The sequence below is a fragment of the Peromyscus leucopus genome, chromosome 20 (genome assembly GCF_004664715.2).
Source record: "Peromyscus leucopus breed LL Stock chromosome 20, UCI_PerLeu_2.1, whole genome shotgun sequence".
Lineage (NCBI taxonomy): Eukaryota > Metazoa > Chordata > Mammalia > Rodentia > Cricetidae > Peromyscus > Peromyscus leucopus.
In genome coordinates, this window is record NC_051080.1 from 28,923,444 (window position 1) to 28,944,445 (window position 21,002).

A 21,002-nucleotide genomic window follows, 5' to 3' on the forward strand; every position below is an offset into this window, starting at 1 on the left:
AGGTTCCATGGAACCACGTACCAGAGGACAGACAAGCTCCCTACCTATTGATTGTGTATGAAGAACAGCTTCCTGTCTGTGGGCTGAACGCCCTGGCTCTGAGCCAGGACTCAGGCCCAAACTCCTTGGCAATCGCTCTCAAGACCCTGATGTGGCACTCTCAGGAGAAAATCATTTCAGTGGCAGGCAAGTACAAGGTTCCAATATTCAAGATCAAACAGCCACAGGACAGGGGCAACAAAGTCATCAGAAGGAGAGACAGGCGGGGAAGGAAAGAATGCCAGAGACCACTTCCATTTTTCTCTTCCCAAATTGCAGGAAAAAGCCTGCCAGCTCACTACCCATCCAACTTGTGAAGAAAGCTGAGATAAATTCTTTGCAGGACCACGGAAAACAAGCATGGGTGGGCGGGGGAGGGAGGGGAGAGTCGGGTACCGTCCATGTAGTACAACATCCTGACAGCTGACCAGACACAGGACTGTGGGCAAACCAGCCATGCAGAGCCCTGAATGGAGCAAGAGTCCGTGAGTGTGAGCATGAGCATGAACATGCTCCCTGCCCCCACCCTAGCACTTCCGCAAGGGAAAAAAAAAATGACTCTCCCCTGTTGGTTTTTGGAGAAATGAAATGTAAAGAAAGGCTTTCAGAGTGTGGCGCCAAGGCGACTCATTATGGGAAAATCTGTTCCCTTGTCACCTCCAGTGACAAATCTGGCTCACAGCAAATTGGCACTTAGGGAGCCAGGCACATCCTGCATGCGCCTTCACACATGGTGAGCATGGAATCTGTCAGAGTCTCCCAACACTTGCCTTGCATTGATAATTACGGTCATGATTTTATTCCTCAAAATAACAACCAAAAAGAAACAAGAGAGAAAACTGACTATTGGGAGAAAAGAGCCCCACTGCTTGAAGGGCTTGAGCTGTTTCATGGAAAGTCACTGCAGGGGACAGCAGTTCCACTGGGCTGCTTATTAACTGTCCTGAATAAATTCCGGCCTTGCGACTGGAGGAAGGTCACCTTGAGCTTGCTCAGATGGCTGCCCATCCCCCACTTACCCTCTCTCCTTTGGATCCCGGCTCTCCAGGCTTCCCAGGAGCACCCTGCAATGGGATAACAGGACAGGAGTCACTTCACCACGGCCATCTCTGCCTCCATCTTTGCCTTTCTTGGTTTTTCTACACAGCACTTGTTGGGGGAAAGGGAGATTGGAAAAAAAAAGCCCGCCCCCCTCCCCCAAACTCCTACCAGGTCAGTCTAGATAGGCAATCAAGCCTCTTCCTCTTCGTTTCACTACTCCTGACCCTGTCCATTCTTGATCTGGGGCAACATGAGCCAATGGTGTGGCTTCCAACTCGCCTTGGAACACCCCTGGGGCCTTCCACACACTGGCCTTTAGATGAGCTAACATCACCTCTGATGTTCTGGCTCACTCCTCTGCAGCCAAACATAGTAACCTTAGGTTCCCAAAGCAGAGAACCTGCTGGTCTGCAGTTTCACAGCCTCTGCCTACCATCTGCCCCTGGGCCCTTCATCCTAGATGACCTGGCCTGGCCTCAGACTTCCTACCCAGAAAGCTCTCTCTTCTTACCCAACATATGAAAAAGAATCAGCCTAATGCTATGTTCTCACAGCCCTCTCAGGGTATGGGGACAGTCACATGAGGAATAAAAGACATATCCCCATACTTGCTACTGCTGAGACACTGTTGCCTTCCCACCTACGTTACTGCCATCCTCTCCACATGGAATATCATTTCCTTCCTTCTCTCCCTCCCTCCCTCTCTCCCTCCCTCCTCTCCTCTTTCCTCCCTCCCTCCCTCCCTCCCACCCTTCCTCCTTCTTTTTCTTTCTCCCACCCTACTTTCTTCCCTTCCATCCCTCTTCCTTTTCCTCTCCTCCAGACTCTTGACATCCCCTCTGAGAAGCTTTGGCTGTGGTCTCTGACCAGTATCTACCCTCAGACAGGCGTCACCTTCCTTCCAGCTGCCACCTAGCTTTCTTCTTCCCAGATGTGGAAACACAGACATGCTTGTTTGCTTATCCTTAGGCAGCAAAAGTTTGGCAAGCAGGGCCTATGTTTATTTACTAAACGAGGGCATCATATTCCTATCCCAAATCCTACCCTTGTGGTGATGTTTTGTTAGTGCTCTAACAAGTAAAGCTTGACTGAAGAACAGAGGGCAGAGCTAGCCTAGCCACTAGAGGCCAGGCAGTGGTGGCACACACTTGGGAGGATGAAGCAAGAAGATCAGGAGTTCAAGGCCACCCTGGGCTACATAAGATTGAATCTGTCTAAAAGAGAAACAGAGCCACATGGTGGTGGTGGCTCACACCTTCAATCCCAGCACTAGGGAGGTGGAGACAGGATCTCAGTCCATTCAGTCTGGGGATTTGTAGAAAGAGGATCTTGCCCCCGCTTCAGCCTGAGGATTCGGTAGAGGTAAGAAGTCTCTCTACTGACTGATCTTTCTGCATTTACCCCAATATCTGGCTCTGAGTTTTTATTAAAACCAACTAGGGTTCGTGCTACACACCCTGCACTTGCAGGTATTCAAAATATGCCAACCCCAAGGTTTGCCACTGCAACAATCAGTACAGCCTAGCCTGTCATAGATGATAGACACAGTTAGACACTTAGAATGCATACATGATCTGGAGAGATGGCTTAGAAGTTAAGGGCATGTACTGCTTTTGCAGAAAATTGAGCTCAGTTCCAAGCATCCTTTCAGAGGGCTCACAGTAACTTGTCACTCCAGCTCTGGGGGATCTGATATCTTCTTCTGGCCTCCAAGGCTACTCACCTGCACATATCTACCCAAACACACACACACACACACACACACACACACACACACACACACACACACGTAACATATAATTAAAAGTCAAATAAATCTGCGTTTTAAAAAGGGCCTTTTGTGTATATCCCACCAAAAGGGAGGAAGTCACATTTGAAAGAGAACATTTGAAAGAGAATGTGGGTCAGTTTAAAGGAAAATTTGCTAGGCCTGGTTAGACCAAATTTTATTCTGGGGGGCAATGAAAAGGTAGAGAGAACTCACATATGCAGCAGCCCAACTGAAAGCTCACAGAGTTGATGCAACCCTGAGAAATGGGAGCTGGGGTATTATTACCTCCAACTCAACCCAGTAAGCAAGAGCAAGGACTGGTCAACAAGTGAGGAGCAGGTCTAGTGAGTGACAAGCTATGTCTGGGCCCAAAGCACAGGGTACTCAGATTTGGAACATCTGATCCAGCCTCAGAGAAGGCAATCACTTCTAACAGTGGTCCAAAGGCACACAGTGACAAGGGTGTTCTCTTTCAGGGCAAGAGTGCGGGCTTTGATATACACATGAGCAATTTCCCTGAAAGTCTTTTCTCTACTCCTGTTCATCTACTCCTTCATCATGGAACACTTTTAGTGTCTTGTCTGGGACAGAACAGAGCAGGTGATCAGTAGAGCAAGTCAATAAGTGCTACCCTCTGGTGGTCCACAAAGTCCACAGAAGTCTACAAAATTCCACAGAAGTCCACAAGAGAAGGAAAAGGGATAGTAGAAATGAAGGCATTTGGGGGAAGAAAAAAGGGGAACCTGTAAACTAATTTAGTATTTCAGGAACAGACCAGAGTGGATGGAGCTGATAGGAGGAAGAAAAATGAGAAGAACCAGGGCACCTCAGGGGCCATTTGCACTGCAAGGGAGATCACAACTGCCATTTGAGCTGTAGAGTGGCATGAAATGTCATTGTCCCACACATCTCCAGCTGTTGTGGAAGGTCATGGTTGGGCAAAGGAAACCATTAGGGAGACGACAGCAGTGGTCCTTTTAAAAAAGGACTCAGGATTGGACAGGCTCCACGGACAGAATTGAGAAGCATCACAAAGACAAAGATGGAAGGATTTGTTGACAATGACACTGAAGGAGGGTGGCTAAGGAGATAGAGTCATCTACCTGGTGTCCCTGGTGGCTGTATAACCTGAGATTTTGTGAAGTTAAAAAGCTCCCGAGTCCCAAAAGCACACTGAAGCTTTTGAGGGGTTTTGATAAGCTCGGGAATTACTTCTCAGCCTTATCACCTATCTGTGGTTTCCACAGGAAAGGGCTACCAAGTGGAAAGGGCAGGGTTGGGTAATACTTGCCTCCTTGCCTGGAGCTCCTATCTCTCCTGCTTCTCCCTGTGAAAAAAACAACATGAGGTCAGGGGGGCTCGGCAGCATCAGCCCAGTACATGTCCGTCTTCATGACAGACATTTCATACATCATGTTCCAGAAAAGACAGCAATCAGTGGTCCAAACAGTCTACCTGACAAGGCCATCCCACATGCGGCCTTCTGGTCAGTTTATGCAGGAGACGGTAGAGAATTGCCCTAGCCTGTGAACAAACTCTGCTTCTGGGCTCTTTGTCAATGGGGTGGATGTATCTGTACTAAGCATGTCTTTAAGAAGATAATTTTACCAGTTGTCTAGTGTGAGGAAGGTCACTCTTATCAACAAGGGACAGTGTGTTAAATAAGATGGTGGGTTCTGACTTTAAATTGATTCTTCTATTGATTGGTTTTTCTGACCTTAGATGACCTCCTTGCTAATCTCTTAAGTTCACTATGCTTCAGTTTACTCATCTACTAAGTAAGAGGAGTCACGTCATCTATGTCATAGGTTACAGTGATACTTATTTTCATTGAGATATGTAAAGCACAGTGACTAGCATGTACCAAAGCTGGATAATTCATCTGTTTTTATGATTAAGGAGTCATTTTTGCAGAAAGTATGTAATTGGCTGCTGAGTGGCAGCCAAATTATAAACCAGGACTGGAAAAGAGAACAATTGAGCAAATGCATGTGACTAGAGAAACCATCCATACACATCTTGGAACAGAAGTGGAAAACAGTAGACAGGTTACCACGAGGAAAGGATGGAACCAGCTGGCCCTGTGGTCACATGGAAAGGGCAAAATCAAACTGGAGGGTATATGCAGGACCATGGGAGCATTTCTATCGTGAAGTGTCACATACAACCTTTACCCATCCATCAGTGCAGGCCAGAGTCTACAGCACACTCCAATGACTTCAGTGTGGCTATGAATGAGTACTCACTATCCCTTTAACAGCTTCAATATACACTACAAGGCCAAGTCAGGGGACCCAGACTAAAACTCCAGATAGGTACAAATGTATATACTGTGGCCTTGAATCAATCACCGATACGTTCTGACCCTGTGACCCAAACTTGTTCATCTTCACAGTCATTACAGGCATCCTTCAAGTTCCAAGGCCATCACTGCCAGCACTGTCCACCACAAGCACCAACAAATACCATCACAACCACCTGCACTTATTGATCACTGCAATGGGGTGGACATTGCCACAATCCTGTATGTGGACTATAGCATTTAATGAGTGATTCTGTCACACCATTAGATTAAGGCGATAGCCACATAATGAGATTTTACACCACTTTCCTAAAGTCTCATAATTAGAGCAGTGGATCCCATAGAAATGTCAATTATGAGCCCTCAACTGTCTCCTAAATCATGAGGCACTCTGACTCCACAATATCTCATCATGACATGAAAAAATAATGGCCCTGAAGACATGAGTTGGCAGGGACAGTAGTGAAACTCCAGGTCACATCTAGATCCAGGCACCTTGGCCCCCATTAGGTTCTCTGCTTACCGGAGGCCCACGGGGACCTAGAAAACCCGGAAGTCCTGGGCTGCCATTTTCTCCTTTGTTTCCCTTCTGTCCCTGTGAAGGAAAGACAGGGAATTAATTATCCAAGGTCAAATAAGAGTTCATCAGTTATAGAAACTTGATGATACTCCCAATCTGTGGAGCCCTGACATCCCCTACCCCTTCCCTGCATTGGAGAGAGGATGGGTCAGTAAGAGATATGGGGTCTGTGAAACTTGCTATCATCAAAGAGGGTCAGGGAAGGAAGATGAGATGAGGGGAAATCTCCACAGACAGAGGCTAGCCTTTCCATTCAAGTGGTGTCATCTTATGAAATGGAGTCTTAGAAGCAACACCTAGATCTAGATGTGTGCAGCCTCTCTGAAGTGGGCATGGCTTCCCGTGATGCTCCCAAGGCTCAAGGTGTGATGGTTGCAGCCTTTGCAGTCCAATGCTTTAGTTTTTCACCAAGTGACCACAAGTGGGTCAGCTCCTCTGGGGCAAGTTCCTCCCCTGCATGGGTCCATCCCTCAGGATCCACCCCTACCCTATCTACTGTGTCTCAGTAGGACTGACAGATCTTACATTGAAGCTCCTGGTGAAGATGACTGGAATTGTCAGAATGATAGACACTCACTGTTGTTATCCCTGGACCAGCATGGTGACTACCTGCTGTGACTAGTCGTCCTGGGATTTTGTGGGTTTCTGGTCACCCTGGTTTCTACAGTTCTAGCAATTATATGGAAAGCATTGTCTAACACACTGTCCTGGCCAATTTTTAAATGACCTTTTATACTTGTAAGTGGCTCCTGAATAGATCTCAATATAAGCAAATAAAGCATATAAGCAGGCTTGGCAGGAAGGAAATTCATACCCAGACTTGAACGTACTGAAACCTAGAACCCATAAAGAACCATCTGCTCTATTGTGTCTCCCCACTGACCTGGCATGAACCTCAAAACCAGAATCTACTCAGTGCTCAGGAGCCTACCCGCCATACTCTTTCCACTACCTACCACTGAACTTCCTTGCTCTCCACCCATGACTGCCCTCTCTGTTCCCAGGCTGCATACCACCTTGTCACCTGACATGATCAAGGTTGCCTGGTGTGACCCTGCCCTGTATTTCAGTCATTAGACACTCACTGTGAATCTTACTATACAATTTTGACATTGACTATTTGGAGGTATCCATGGTTTAAACAACAGAGATTGCGCGGGGTAGTTAAGTGTATGGTAAACTTTTCAAGAGCTAAATACTCTGATTCTCAGGCTTCGGGACTATTTGTACCATTAAAATAAGGATTCACTCTCCAGTGTTTTCAGGGATAGAGAACAAACAACCTGTGGCATTAGACCCTTCTTGCCCCAACACCATCAGGAAGCTGGGGATGAGCACTCACCGGGGCTCCTGGACGGCCAGGGTCTCCTGGGGCTCCAGGTGATCCACTGCTACCCTGGTGGGAGAAACAGAAATGTTTATTCCTGCCAGCACTCTGTGCCAGGGCATCACCAAGCAGGGCACTGGAGCAAACGTGGCTGCAGGTGGACGACTTAATTACACAGGCTGTTCTCACTCAGGCTGGCATGGCTCTCTGAAAAAAAATCACTTCATTTTGCAGAGGATGTTTTTCAACGTGTAAAAGGAACCCATGATATTTAATTCGTAACATTATTATGGCGTGAAATGAGTCCATGGGCATGAAAAGGCCTAGCTCACTGACTGGTGCCCACTGCACTGCACAGTCAATGAGGAGGACCAGCTTCATTCATTCTTCCATTCATCCTTCAACTCGCAGGCTGGGCTATGAACAATAGCCATGTAACACAACCCAACTCAGGAATAGTTGCTTACATCATAAGGCGTGTCTGAGGAAGCAGCTTGGCCTGCTCTTCCCATTGCAAACTGCCTCCCCCAGAGCATGATCACAAATGCAAAGAATACATTAAAGCACAAAGCTATCAGGGGACTAAGGTAAACACTGGCTTGTTCTGTCATGCTGTTGGAGATTGAAAGAATCCCAGGTTATAGGAATCTACTATTCTCTAACTTGACAGTCATTTTAAGCACATTTGTAATCTTGGCAAATACTTCTCAATAAGATCTCTCATAGTGGCACTCACTTGTGATTCCAGCCACTCTGTGAGTAGTGGCAGGGGAGGGGGGGTCAGGAATTCAAAGTCATCCTCGGCTACACAGTGAGTTAGAAGTCTGCCTCAGCTATATGAGACCATTTGTCAAAGTCAACACATACAGAAAGATCCATTATAGAGTAAATGTCAGGAAGCTGAAGAATTCTCCTAGCTACCCCGTTTCGCTCCCAAATAAATCCCTATTGCCTAAAATGCACAGCTCAACTTCCCAAGGCTCAACACTTTCTGCCCACCAGACTTCCTACGGGGATGCTCTCTCTGCTCAGCTCACATCCCTGCCATTAGTCTGTGGCTTGTGGCTCTTATATCTCCAGCATCAAGTGAGTGACAGACACTGGAGTTCTCTGTTTATTGAAAAGACCAAGAACATTACAGAGATCTATTCGGTGTTAATCCTGAAAATGTAAGATTTGAATGATGTCTTACAACTGTGAATTATGTACTCAGGAAGGTGTCATCCCCAAAATTTGATAGAGTCAACAACCTTCAGCTGACCCTGGCCAGGACCTCTTATATTACATACCAGTCCCTCTTATAAATCATTCACGCCTCATACCAAATGCAAATGTCATTACCATTTTACATGTGCAGAAACTGAGGCACAGAAATGCTAGGCCACATATCTGAGAGAGAAGTGGAAAAGCTGAGTTCTGAGCATAATCAGTACTCTGTACTGTACTGCCCTCATTACAGATGTACTTGTAGATCAGTAACCAGAAAAACAGTCTCTGCCTTTTGTCTAAAATGTGCCCATGAGACCATGGGTATTCAAACACCTCATCTCACCAGATGCACCCAGAAATCATGCAGCATAGATAACCTTACTTCATGAGGAAATCAAGACACAGAGAAAGTCCAAGCTCTGCCTGGGATCTCTGCTAGTGGGTGCAGAATGGAAGTCCTGAGCATTATTTCTGATTGGCAGGCGCACTCAGACCTTCTAGTGAGTGCTGCCTGCTGCCCCTCCCTATACTCCCTCCACCCACCAACCCATCTGTGTCTCTCTAAAAATATGTACTTTGGCTCATCCCTATGGAAATGATATCTCTCCTGCTTCTTGCTCTGGTCCTCCCTCTGCCTCTGTGGAAGGAGGAGGACCACCAGACATTAGCACATGGTGCCAACACTAGTTTTGGTGGCCACCTGTTTTCATTCCCTGTGAACTTTGACCTTTTGATGTTAGGACCAGGTCCTCCCTGGTCGGTCTGTCTATCTATCTATCTATCTATCTATCTATCTATCTATCTATCTATCTATCTATCTATCTATCTACCTACCTACCTACCTACCTATCTATCATCTACCAATAAGGAGCCCCTCTGGGTACTATGCTGCCCATAGTAGTCACCTTCCCAAGCTTCTGGTCTCCAGACTCCTGTTTTAAACCCTTTCATGCAGGACAATTTTTCTGACAAGACAATCTAGTCCATAGACATTTAAGGTATGGTCTTAAACTTCAGACACTTGGCCCAGACTGTTTGAGTCTAAAGGCTGACATCAATTGCTGATGAGCCATGTGATCTTGTACAAACTACGAGCATCTCTGCATCTTCATTCCTTATCTTTGCACATGCAGATTCATAATGTAGTTTCATAACTCAGAAGTCTTAGGAGGAAACCAAATGAATGATATCTGTGCTTTGCACAGTGAACACTCCCATCTTTCTTTGAAGCTAGTGGCTGTGAGGTAGTCATCCCTATGTGAGTGTAGATTTTAAAGAAAGCAAAGTGAAGAATTTGTAGATGTAACTATCTACAATTACCACAACATGAATGAAATCGATCTGCAAATATGATCATGCACAAGAGTACACAATTGTTGTTATTGTTCCCCAATATTTGTATTCTAATAATTTATCTGTCAGAACAGACAGCACTAGATACAAGCTAGATGTGCACACCTTTTCCTACATTCAGAGATAGAAATCCCCTGATCTTGTGAGTCAAGCCATGAAACAGCATGTGACACTTTAATCAGAAAGCATAAAATAGAAAAGAAAAAAAAGGTGAGAAAGAAAAGAAGGTGGTTAAGTATTTGGTTAAGATTCGGCGGTTAAGCTTAGCTTGGAGAACACAGCTGGACCATCGATAGACTCAGAGCTCTAGTTGAGAGACAAGACAGCTGAGACCAGCGAGTGAGATAGCTGTGGCTTATTCTGTCTCTCTGATTCCAGTATTCACCCAATAACTGCTCAGTTTATTTTATTTTTAAGATCTGCTACAATGTCCATGCCCAAGCATGCAGCAGAGCCAAAAAGTTCATACTTCTGAGTAACATCATATCCATCCCATTGTCACAGCACAGTACATCACTTAGACATTAGCAACTTCATTGAGCAACCAAACTATAGCAACAGGTATAAAAATGCTACAAGCTAAAGTGATCCATGGAACACTATACTTGCCAATGACAATAAACAAGGGTACTGGTTTACATATTTCAAATGATACACTTTTCATCTTTTAGAGTGCACTCCCACTTACTAGAAGCAAAGTTTATTGTTCATAGTATGCTAAGTTACATGCACAGCTGCCTCTTACGGGTTTCCAAGGCTTTTCTCTTTACACAACACTGGGTATCCTGACACCTACTTTCTACCTTTGCTCATACTCTATGGACTTGCCTACATATATGAATGAAAATAGGTAAACTCCAAATATTTACCAATGTGGAATATTATGGGTTAAATTCACATGTTAAAATGCTAATGCCTATGCCCTTGGAATTTGAATTTGTTAATAGAATGATCAAAGATGTAATCAGTTAAGTGAGTTTATGGTTAATAGGTTGGACCCTTAATTCAATAGGACCAATGACTGTATGTAAGGGTAATTTAGGATACATACATTCACACACACACATACACACACGCACACACACATACACCATATATATATATAGTGAGAAATATTCCATGAAGACAGAAACATAGATGGAGTGATACCTCTCTAAGCCAAGGAATATAATTATAGTCAGTCAACTCTAATATTGCTGCATGAGGATCAGCCTTCAGCAGCTCAGATACTGAGGGGGATCCATGGAGTCAGTGAACTAATCACTCAACTTGACTTTTCTATCTGAGGGAGCAAAACTTAATTCTCTAGGGCCAGCAAAAAATGGGAGAAACACATACACATGCATGGGCGCGCGCGCGCGCACACACACACACACACACACACACACACACACACACACTCCCCTCCAACATGTCAGGATCTCCCCTAGGGTGCTAATGAATGGAAAGCCTTCAGCAGGTCAGAGAAACTGAAGAGGAGATGCAGGTGAACTACTGGACAGACAGACACATGAGGACATTTCTGAGGGTCAAAACTTAATTCTTTATTAGTCTTTCTCTTGCTTGTTCTACACTATTCCTTTTCTGTTCTTCTCCCTTGATGTTTCCCTCTGTCTCTTCCTAATTTTTTCCTTCTAGCTAACTTTATTTTTTCCTTTACAGCTTTTATACTCCAGAAAAATCTTTGAACCTGTATGAAAATTACAATGTGGTTACATTCCATTTTTCAAGTAAATGGTTACAATGAATACAAGTTAAAAAAAAAAAAAACAACAGCATGTTCTCCATAACCCTTACATGATTAAGTATTTTACATATTACAGGTGAAAAACAAGTTGCCCCAAGAACCCACATAAACTCATACCCAAGCAACTTGTTATAGATTAGCAAGTGTAAGCAAGCAAGGTATTTTTCTCAGTCAGTTCTTTTACTGGTAGGCTGCATTTTGCAGTTACAAAGAAAGGATCAATCATTTTACTATTTATCTCAACAGATAATCTTATAAAAAAAACTTAAAAGAATCACATATCTAAACTTCTATATATGAAAACCTGTCAGCTCTACTTTAAATCCTCAGGGTATATACCCACCCACAAAGATATATTTATATATATATAAGCTGAGGGTAGAAATGGGTACAACTATCTGTCATCAACCTATCCTAGCAAGAAAGGTACATCAGCCAGACTGCCATTGTTCCTGTTCACTGACCTTAAGGAGTCCCTTGTTCAACTGTTAAAAGTGTGTCTTTATAAACTTTAAATTGTTTCCCAAAATTTTCCACCTCAAATCCATTAACAAAAGCATCTTACCCTAACCTTGCTAACAATCTACATGTCTAAATTCTAAGGGTGGTGGTTGAATCATTAATCTGCTCCAGCAGCAATGCATGGGAAAAGTCAGTCACTATTATTGTTAAGTACCAGTAACACTACCCAGTGAGGGATTAGAAACTCCTTGAAAGTTTTCATACAACACACAGATAATGATGTCCATGAACGCAACAATCAGAGCTGTGCTCAATAACAGCATGAGATCCTCAGGACACACAGTCCTCAGGGTTTTGCCACTCCAAGGCTCACTCAGGTGTGGCTTTGCCAACCACCCAGCCATGTTCCATGAGTTCTAATGCTGCCTGTTGGTCCCTTCACATAGCCCTGGACACCCTAGGAAGCTGAAGATGCAGGGATGCTTTCCCTCGTGGCTGGTACCTTAAGTTCCTTCCTCTTGTTTCCATAAACAAACGTAAATGTTTCTGTATAGAAGCTACTAGTTGTGGTACTTACAGGAAACTCATGTGTGGTACATAAAACTATGTAATGGCCCCAAACTGGAAGTATGGCAGCTCTTGGAGTCTCTGTGGGTAGACTGTCAGTGGGTTGTCCTAGGGTACATATAGGAAGGCACTTGGGGCAAAGGGCAGTGGCTGTTTAACATCCTCTAGGACACAGAGCATCATTTTAAAACAATACATGTATTCATACCAGGGTGAAACACCAAACGTCACCATGGTAACAGCTTTACAGTACTGTGCAGCAAGTTAATGTCAAAAGAGAACTCACCGGTGGGCCCCTTGGTCCTCTGGGACCCTGTGGTCCTACAGGTCCAGTGTCACCCTGGAACAGAGAGGGGTCATAAAATCACCAAGCTACATGAGAAGATGACAAAGGTCTAATTTGGACCAGATTTTACCAACAGACCCAAGAAGCCAGCACTGTGTCCAAACACTTCCTTTTGAGTGTCAAGGACTTCAGACACATACAAGTTTGTTTCCCCCAGATGAGGAGATGCTTTTCAGTTCACATTTATAAATGAGTACGTTTATTTACCTGCATAGGCATAGTTTACCTCTTTCCCCAGTAGTTTAAGGTAGTCAGATCTCAAACCAAGCAAAGTCAAAATGACAAATTCACTGGACAATAACCTAGAACCATTCCTGCCCGAGTCACCACAGTATGAAAGCGCCACCCAACACCACCACCAGCCCACACTGTGTCTTAGGTAGCCTCAAGGGCTCTACCTACTAGACTGGTTTTTATAACTGTCTTAGTTAGGGTTACCATTGCTCTGCAATGAAACACCATGACCAAGAACAACCCAGAAAGGAAAGAGTTTCTCTTACTCTTCCTTATCACAGTGCATCATCTAGGCAGCCAAGGCAGAAACTCTGATGCAGAGGCCATTAAGGAGTCCTGTTTGCTGGTGTGCTCCTTAGTAATGGTAGTAATGATGGGGGATGTGGTGCAGTGGTGCTGTTGATAATGGTGGTAACCACAGTGGCAGCAATAGTGGTGCTGGTGATGGCAAACGTGTTGATATCAAATGATGGTAGGGAGTTTCAGGGATTCAGAATTGCTATGAGCACCAAAAAGATCAAGAGATGGAAAAGCGATTTGGGAGAAAACATGAAATGCCTCTCAAATCATGTAAGATAGATATGGTGGGACCATCATTAGATACTAGACAAATCAGATGAACCCAAAAAGCCTCCATGAACGGTGAAATAAATCCTGACCCCAAGGATAGAAGAAAATGAAAACCAATTATGTGTCAACCCAAGTCCTTCACAGAACTGCTACCTGCCACTGTGGTAGGGTTTCTAGGTGCTCCTCCCTTGTTCTCTGAACCACTGAAGGGCAAGGCATCCCAACTTACATCTTTTCCTGGTGATCCTTCCCTTCCAGGGGGGCCAATAGTCCCAGGTTCTCCCTAGGAACAAAAAATTACTGTTAGGGACAGGGGTGATTTAGATATAGGCCATCTCAAACACATGGTATCTCAAGGTGTGGGAGAGATCCAAAGACCCAGGGGGATGTCAGACAGAAGGGTCCCCCACAGAGTATGGCAGCCTCTGCAGCAGAACTGGATCCCAGGAGAGTAGGTGGAGCCCTAAGTGCCTCCCAACAGGGAAGGCGGGAAGAAGACAAGATGATGGGTCAGGGGAACCTATTTGAGCCTCCTGTTATCTGCTTCTCACTGGCTTCTCTCTATAGGATAGCTCTGTCCTGGTTATCCACAACACTCAGGGAATCTGACCACTGACTCAACCGTCTCTTCAGTTTGGGGCATTTTGAAGAGACAAGTGTTAGAGAGTAAGAAAAGGTTCTAGGGTCTACCCATCTGGGATAAGGCCTATGTGTTAACATACATTCTCTATGACCGGGGAAAGTTACCCATGACCTCTGACCTGAGTTTGCTCCTCTGTAAACGAAGCCTAATACCATGGCTTGCTTCCCAGGCCTTAGGGGACATGTGAACAGCCCACATAATACAGGCAACCTGAGTTCAGGTTCCTTTAGCTAATTTGGCTGTATGTCATTGTGGGCCCAGAAGAACCATTTACAAGATTCAAATCAAAAGATGGGAGGGTGCCACCCACTGTTCTTTCCTAAGTAGAACAGCAAGGTGATGTCCTGCAAACCCTGGAATCTTCTCCCTGGTGAGTGTCATCACAGAGTCACCTACTTACCCTCAGACCAGGTGGGCCAGGATCACCTGTGTGTCCCTTGAAGCCCTGGAAGAAATATGAGGAAGTTATGACTCCACCAAAGAACAGGCTGGGACAGCACAAAGGCAGAGAGCTGCAAAGATGTCCTATGCCATCCTATCTTCCTGTCATGGTTGACCCTGCTGCTTCTCACTTGCCACCAGTTTCAGGGTGTCATGGGTGGGTAGAAGAAAAGCAGAGAGGAGAGGCAAGAAACAGGAAAGAGAGAAGGTCTTCTCTATGGAGTCCGACTTTGCATTGGGATATAACCATTCAAAATGCTCATTTAATGGTCTTGAAGTCCTGAAACATGGGTTCTGTTTTCCCCATTTTATAAAGAAACCCAAGCTCAGTCCTGTGCATCATTCAGTAGTGAGGAAGTGCCATGATTCACACATAGGCCCATCTGATATTGAGGACACCTCTCTATGGCCATTCTCAATGCAAGGAGGACAGAGAGCCCATGGAATCAAATTACCACCTGGCTGCATCCACCAGGCTCCACTCTGATTTCATCTCCTAACAACACAAGCAAATGAAGATACAACCAGGGACCAGAAAGCCCTAGGGCAAGGCCTGTGGGAGCCCATTTTCAGGTTCCTAGTGGCTTTACCCAGCAGGTCTGCATAGAGAGGATGATTGGACCACAGGCCTAAGTGCAGATGTCTGAGATGGTCTGCATTTGGTTGTGCTGGTGGGGAGGTCTTTTGCTCCACCCCTTGGCATTTCTATAAATACCCTGGAGCAGAGACAGTCAGGGCCCAATGGACTAGGTTCCAGGCCCTCTTGAGGCTATCCTGTATTTTCTATCTTTATCTCCCCTCTCTAATTCTTCTATCTAATATTTCCCGCTGTTACTACTCAAGAGCACTCTGGGGAAATGTGGGGGTGGTGGGTAGCCCCTCCACAGAGGCTATCCAGGGAAAACTCCATCTTAACAGGCTCTTCAGGGTATTAAGGTCACAACTGAGAAATGCAGTCTGTGCATCTGCACCCACCATGGCTGACTAGAATATACAATCTCCTATCCTCTATAGGATGAGACAGTAGAATGAGGTAGCAGAATGTGGTCCCTCTAGAACCCAGTAAGGGCAGTAGACAGGAAGACCCAGTCTAAATATATGATGATTTCTTCATCCAAATCTAGGCTTATAATTGGGGTTCAATGACATTCTGTCTAGCAACTATACAGTCAGCTATTAGAGCATTGTATCCATTGATGGGGAAAGATGAAATACGGGAGGCTAAGAGGGGGATGGAGTCACCTAATATTTAGATTCAGTTTCAACCACTCTATGCCATACCTCAGAAGGGGTATTTGCCCCTGGAGCCCTGATATCACTATGTGTAAGATAACGGAAAGACTGTGACGCCTAGTCCTCTCTTTCCAGCTGCCAATGCCCACTGTGCCCCTGCATCTGATGCACCAGGGCTGATCATGGGCTGGGGGGTAAATCAAGTCTCTGCTCTCCTCTGCCAAAGTGGGACCGAAGTGCTTCACTTCTCTTTGCTGGGATTCAGTTTCTACACATTTCTGTAGGGCTGCTGTCTGGAATGAATAAAGCAACGCTCTTCGATTATTCAGAACTTGGCAAGGTTCTGGAACCATCTTTAAATGACTGAATTCCACAGCTACCTGGGTCCAAAGATGGGTCTCTAACTTGCTCTTGTTCCATAAACTTAGGACAAAAGCCCCAAGTAGGGGTGGGTGTCCCACACTGCCAGGCACTCGCTGAGAGTTTTATAGGTACTCTTCTCTCCTTTAACATGTGTAGCCACTGCACAAGGTGTGGCAACTACTATCATCTCCATTACATAGATGAGGAATCAGGTCCAGAAGTGCCCTCTTTGATCAATAAATGACAAAGGAAAGGACCCAGGTATATCTCTATCCAAACTCAAAGCCAACCAGAGGAACCTGTGCTGTGGGATGGTCTGTATGTCAAATTGCTCTGATTGGTCAATAAATAAAACACTGATTGGCCAGTGGCTAGGCAGGAAGTATAGGCGGGACTAACAGAGAGGAGAAAAGAAAGAACAGGAAGGTGGAAGGTGTCACTGCCAGCAGCTGCCATGACAAGCAGCCTGTGAAGATGCCAGTAAGCCACGAGCCACATGGCAAGGTATAGATTTATGGAAATGGAATAATTTAAGCTATAAGAACAGTTAGTAAGAAGCCTGCCATGGCCATACAGTTTGTAAGCAATATAAGTCTCTGTGTTTACTTGGTTGGGTCTGAGCGGCTGTGGGACTGGTGGGTGACAAAGATTTGTCCTGACTGTGGGCAAGGCAGGAGAACTCTAGCTACAAACCTGTCATTTCACCAGCTTAGGTCTCTACACTGCACCCCTACCTTGAAATCCCAGAAATGCAGAAATGGATCCAACTCCTAAGTCAGAACCCAGCAAATGGGTCCCTCCAGCTAACAGGGAACCCCTCTTATCCCTTGAATCCAGGAGCCACCTGATAAAACTGGGACATTATTCACCAAAATCACTTAGTTAAAGGGAATAGACTGTGAGTCACAATATGTAACCATCTGCCATATTTAAGAAGCTTTAAGAAAGGATTTAATGGGACCATCAATTTAAAGTATGTTTTAGAGAAAAACAGCCAGCCACTGATTCATGGTTGTAGTCTGTATAGGCCAAAGCATTCATCCCCCTGCCTGGGTTCCTCCTGCTGCATGTGGGAGAAGCAGGGGGATTGGGGAAAATGAACATTGATTTTCATGTTTTGTTTCCTCCTTAATGAATAGTTGCCAGATGATTTATTGATTTTTCAAAAGAAAAATAACACAAAGGAAACAGAAGCGGTGTTCTGATCCATTACCTCTGGACAGATAATTGGATTTCAGGATTTTCATTAAGCACCATTTTTTTAAATTAAAAAATTACATTAAAAATTCAACAGCATGAAGAGGTAAAGCATTTAAAAACTAAAATCTTAAAAATATTTTTATTATTTCAGAAAATAACCTGTGTTTAGTGCAATAATTAGATATAGATTTAAATAAAGCTATAATCCATATAACGATAGACGTTAGGCATAAAGAAAGGGACTAGGGAAAGGATCTCCTGAGAAACAGAAAATAGAATAAATACATAGTTATGAATTAATGGAGTGGTGTTGGGGCTACCGCAGTGGAAGTATTGAGGGGAGGGGGTAAGGAAGAGCATATGGGGAGAGACAAAAGAGTCATATGGAAACCTACTCCAGTAGATGCTTTTTAAAATACATACATGTATATATATACATATGTATATGTATATATATACATATGTATATGTATGTATATATATAAAAAAAATTTAATTGGAATTACCAAATAATGGAGGAGACAAAGCCCCAACTAGATGTCTCTTGCCACCAAATGAAATTTCCAGTGCCAGGTATGGGTTACATCTAATTGAATTCTTGGCCAAAGAGACTTTATGGATACCACCAAAGAACCCAGGCTATTGCCAAAGTTATGGGTTTGTCTCCACAAACTGATAAGACCTACTGCTGAAGAGGTCTAGACAACTACATACCTACACAACTCATTCAACACGGAGAAGATGAGTTAGTGCCTACTTCAAGCCTTCACCCCTAGTGTTCATGTTACTGGAAGGTGCACTGTACACTACCAGAGGAAAAGGCATTCTATCTACAGTGGTGTCCAGCCTGCATGTTATGCTGGTGCCAAAGTGGAACAATAGTTGTGGGAGTAACCAACGACTCTCTGATTGTAGTTAGGTCCACTCCATGAGATCAAACCCACGCCTGTGACTGCTCGGGTGGCCAAGAACCTGAGACTAAATAGGCCACAGGCCCAGGGGGCAAACCAAATACTATTGCTCTGCTAAAGGGACATAGCAATAAATACAATGATTCCTAATGACATTCTTCTACACTCGTAGATCAGACTCTTGCTCAGCCACCATCAGAGAAACTTCCTCCTGTAGCAAATGGGAACAAATATAGAGACACACAGACAGTGACAGACCTTGAAACATTCAGTTCTAAATGGGATGTCCCCATGAAATACTTCCCCACCTGGGCTCAAGGAACTTAGCAGAAGAGGCAGTGGAAAGATTTTAAGAGCCAGAGGGGATGGAGAACACCATGGAAACAAGGCCTTCTAGACACAGCAGAGCTGACACCCATATGAACTCACGGACACCAGGGCAGCATCTACATGGCCTCCAGGGGCCTAAGCCACATGGGGTACCAGTGCTAAGATGGGAAGTGGACACAAGCTCCCATCTATAACCCAGAAGCTATCTCCAGCTGAAAACATCTTGCAAAGGAAAGATTAGTTTTCTCCAATGGAGTCATAGCGGGCATAAACCACATTTCAGGGTAGACTCATGCCCAGCAGTAGATGGCCAACACAAAACATCAATGATTTTTTGGAGGGTTTTTTTTTCCCTCATAATGCTTTCTGGGCATTTTTTTTTTTTAACCTACAGGTCTTTTACTTATAGTTTCTGATTTTGTGTTTTTATGGGATTTCTGTGTGTGCAAGTGTGTGTCCCTGCATCTTTAAGTGGTTTTATTCTCATTCTCTCTTCTCTCTCTCTCTCTCTCTCTCTCTCTCTCTCTCTCTCTCTCTCTCTCTCTCTCTCTCTCTCTCTCCTGATTGTTTTGTCATATTCTGGTTTGTTTTTTTTTTGGGGGGGGGCTTTTTAGTTGCTTTTTTGTTTTCTAATGAGACAGGAAAAAAGGGGTGTGGATTTGGGTGGATGGAGAGATGGAAGGAACCTGGGAGGATCTGGGAAAGGGTGAACAGTGATCAGAATTTACTATATTAAAATAATCTATTTTCCATTTAAATGAATAGAAAGGCCATAATTCATTTAAGAAATAATAAATGTGGTAACACAGTACGTGTTGACTGTCCTTCCTTCTGTTGGAGAAGCAGAAGCGGGTCACTTTCCTCTTTACACCATGCTTGCCTTTCTTTCTAGTGTCACCATCACGACTTAGAATGGATTTCCACAACTGGAAAAGGGTTATTAGGGCACTGAAGGAAAGGGCAGGAGATGTTCTTCTGGTGACCAAGAACAAGCATGTCCAAGGCCCTAGGCACCCCCATTCCCAGCACTGCAAAACTCAGCATAGTGCTGTGTGCCTGTAATCCCAGCAAGCAGAAGGGAGAAGCAAAATCAGAACTTGAACATCATCCTCAGTGACATAATGAGTTCAAGACCAGCCTGGGTTACATGAAACTATGTCTTCAAACACAAGTTTTTTTTTTTTTTTTTTTTTTTTTTTTTTTTTAAAAAAAAAAAGCCACTAACGTCAAAGCAAACAAAAAGCCAGGAACAAACAAAACACCCTGTTTTTTTCTTTCAGAGTAGAGAACATTCATGTTGGGATAAAGAGGGAAAGAATGAAGCAATTTTAAAATGCTAACTAGCCTGAGATAACTTTCAATCTAGGGGATAGATGCTACAGCAGCCTGCAGAGAAAGCAGAAATGGTCACAAGCATCAGAATGTCGGGAGACAGACTTCGGGAACTCAGAAGGCCTGCACACATTCGTTCCTGGGGACAGCGGCACAAGACCAGACCGACACTTACCTGTGGACCTCTGGCTCCCTCTGCTCCTGCTAGGCCTGGCTCTCCTGCCTTGCCCTGAATTGAGGAAGAAAAGAAGAGGCTCAGTCTCCCATCTTTAGGATCTTTAGATGTTCAGCTGCCTGTCCTTCATTCACTGCATTCCCACACGCCATTGGCCAAGCAGGCTATCAGCCCTGGTGCCAGCACTCCTAATGTATTTCCTCCAGTCCCGCCTCCACAGCACATTCAGGCCTGGTGTATTCCCAGTCTTTCTGCTGGGAAGATAGTTCAAGCCTTATCCCCCAGTTAACCATTCACAGGGATGCTTCTCTGTCCGAGAGCCCTGCCCAGATGAAAAACTATAAAACCATCTTAGTTATTAATTGACTTGATTCCCAAGAGCACTAGGAACTACTACATTTTTCCAATGGCCACATTAAAGACCAGAGCAGTTTTATTTTACCAGATTTCTAAGGACAAAGCTAAAGAACATCTCAGCTTCCTGTCACCCAGGCAGAGGCTCTGCTCAGGCTACCAGGGGCACCACTCACCAGGGGCCCGTGATCTGATTTACACAGCCTTTCCATACCCTATGTTCTCAGATACAAAGAAATACGAGGATACAGTTGCTACACAAAATTGCTGCCTACAGTTTGATATAATTCCAGACAGAACCAAGGCATGAAGAAAGGCAACTGAGGTCCAGACAAATGGCTCAGAGGTAGGGGTGAGGATGCTGAGGAAAAGGTGAAAGGGTGCTGTTTGATGGGCAGCTGTGCCAGTTCTGGATCTCTCTCCATTATAGCTTGAGAACACGGCCCTCCTTAAATACTCTGCACATCATTTT

The 21,002-nt window shown here is 44.6% G+C and overlaps 1 protein-coding gene across 1 annotated transcript in view; it reads right to left on the reverse strand.

Moving 5' to 3' along the window:
* Col22a1 (collagen type XXII alpha 1 chain) overlaps nucleotides 1-21,002 on the reverse strand; it is a 233,247-nt gene that overhangs the window by 12,110 nt on the left and 200,135 nt on the right. Inside the window, exons 52-59 of the mRNA XM_037197519.1 lie at nucleotides 20,177-20,230; nucleotides 14,592-14,636; nucleotides 13,778-13,831; nucleotides 12,685-12,738; nucleotides 7,076-7,129; nucleotides 5,677-5,748; nucleotides 4,143-4,178; nucleotides 1,059-1,103 (exon numbers count right to left, since the gene is read on the reverse strand). Coding sequence (XP_037053414.1) covers nucleotides 1,059-1,103; nucleotides 4,143-4,178; nucleotides 5,677-5,748; nucleotides 7,076-7,129; nucleotides 12,685-12,738; nucleotides 13,778-13,831; nucleotides 14,592-14,636; nucleotides 20,177-20,230 — 414 coding nt within the window. The remainder of the gene's footprint in view (nucleotides 1-1,058; nucleotides 1,104-4,142; nucleotides 4,179-5,676; nucleotides 5,749-7,075; nucleotides 7,130-12,684; nucleotides 12,739-13,777; nucleotides 13,832-14,591; nucleotides 14,637-20,176; nucleotides 20,231-21,002) is intronic.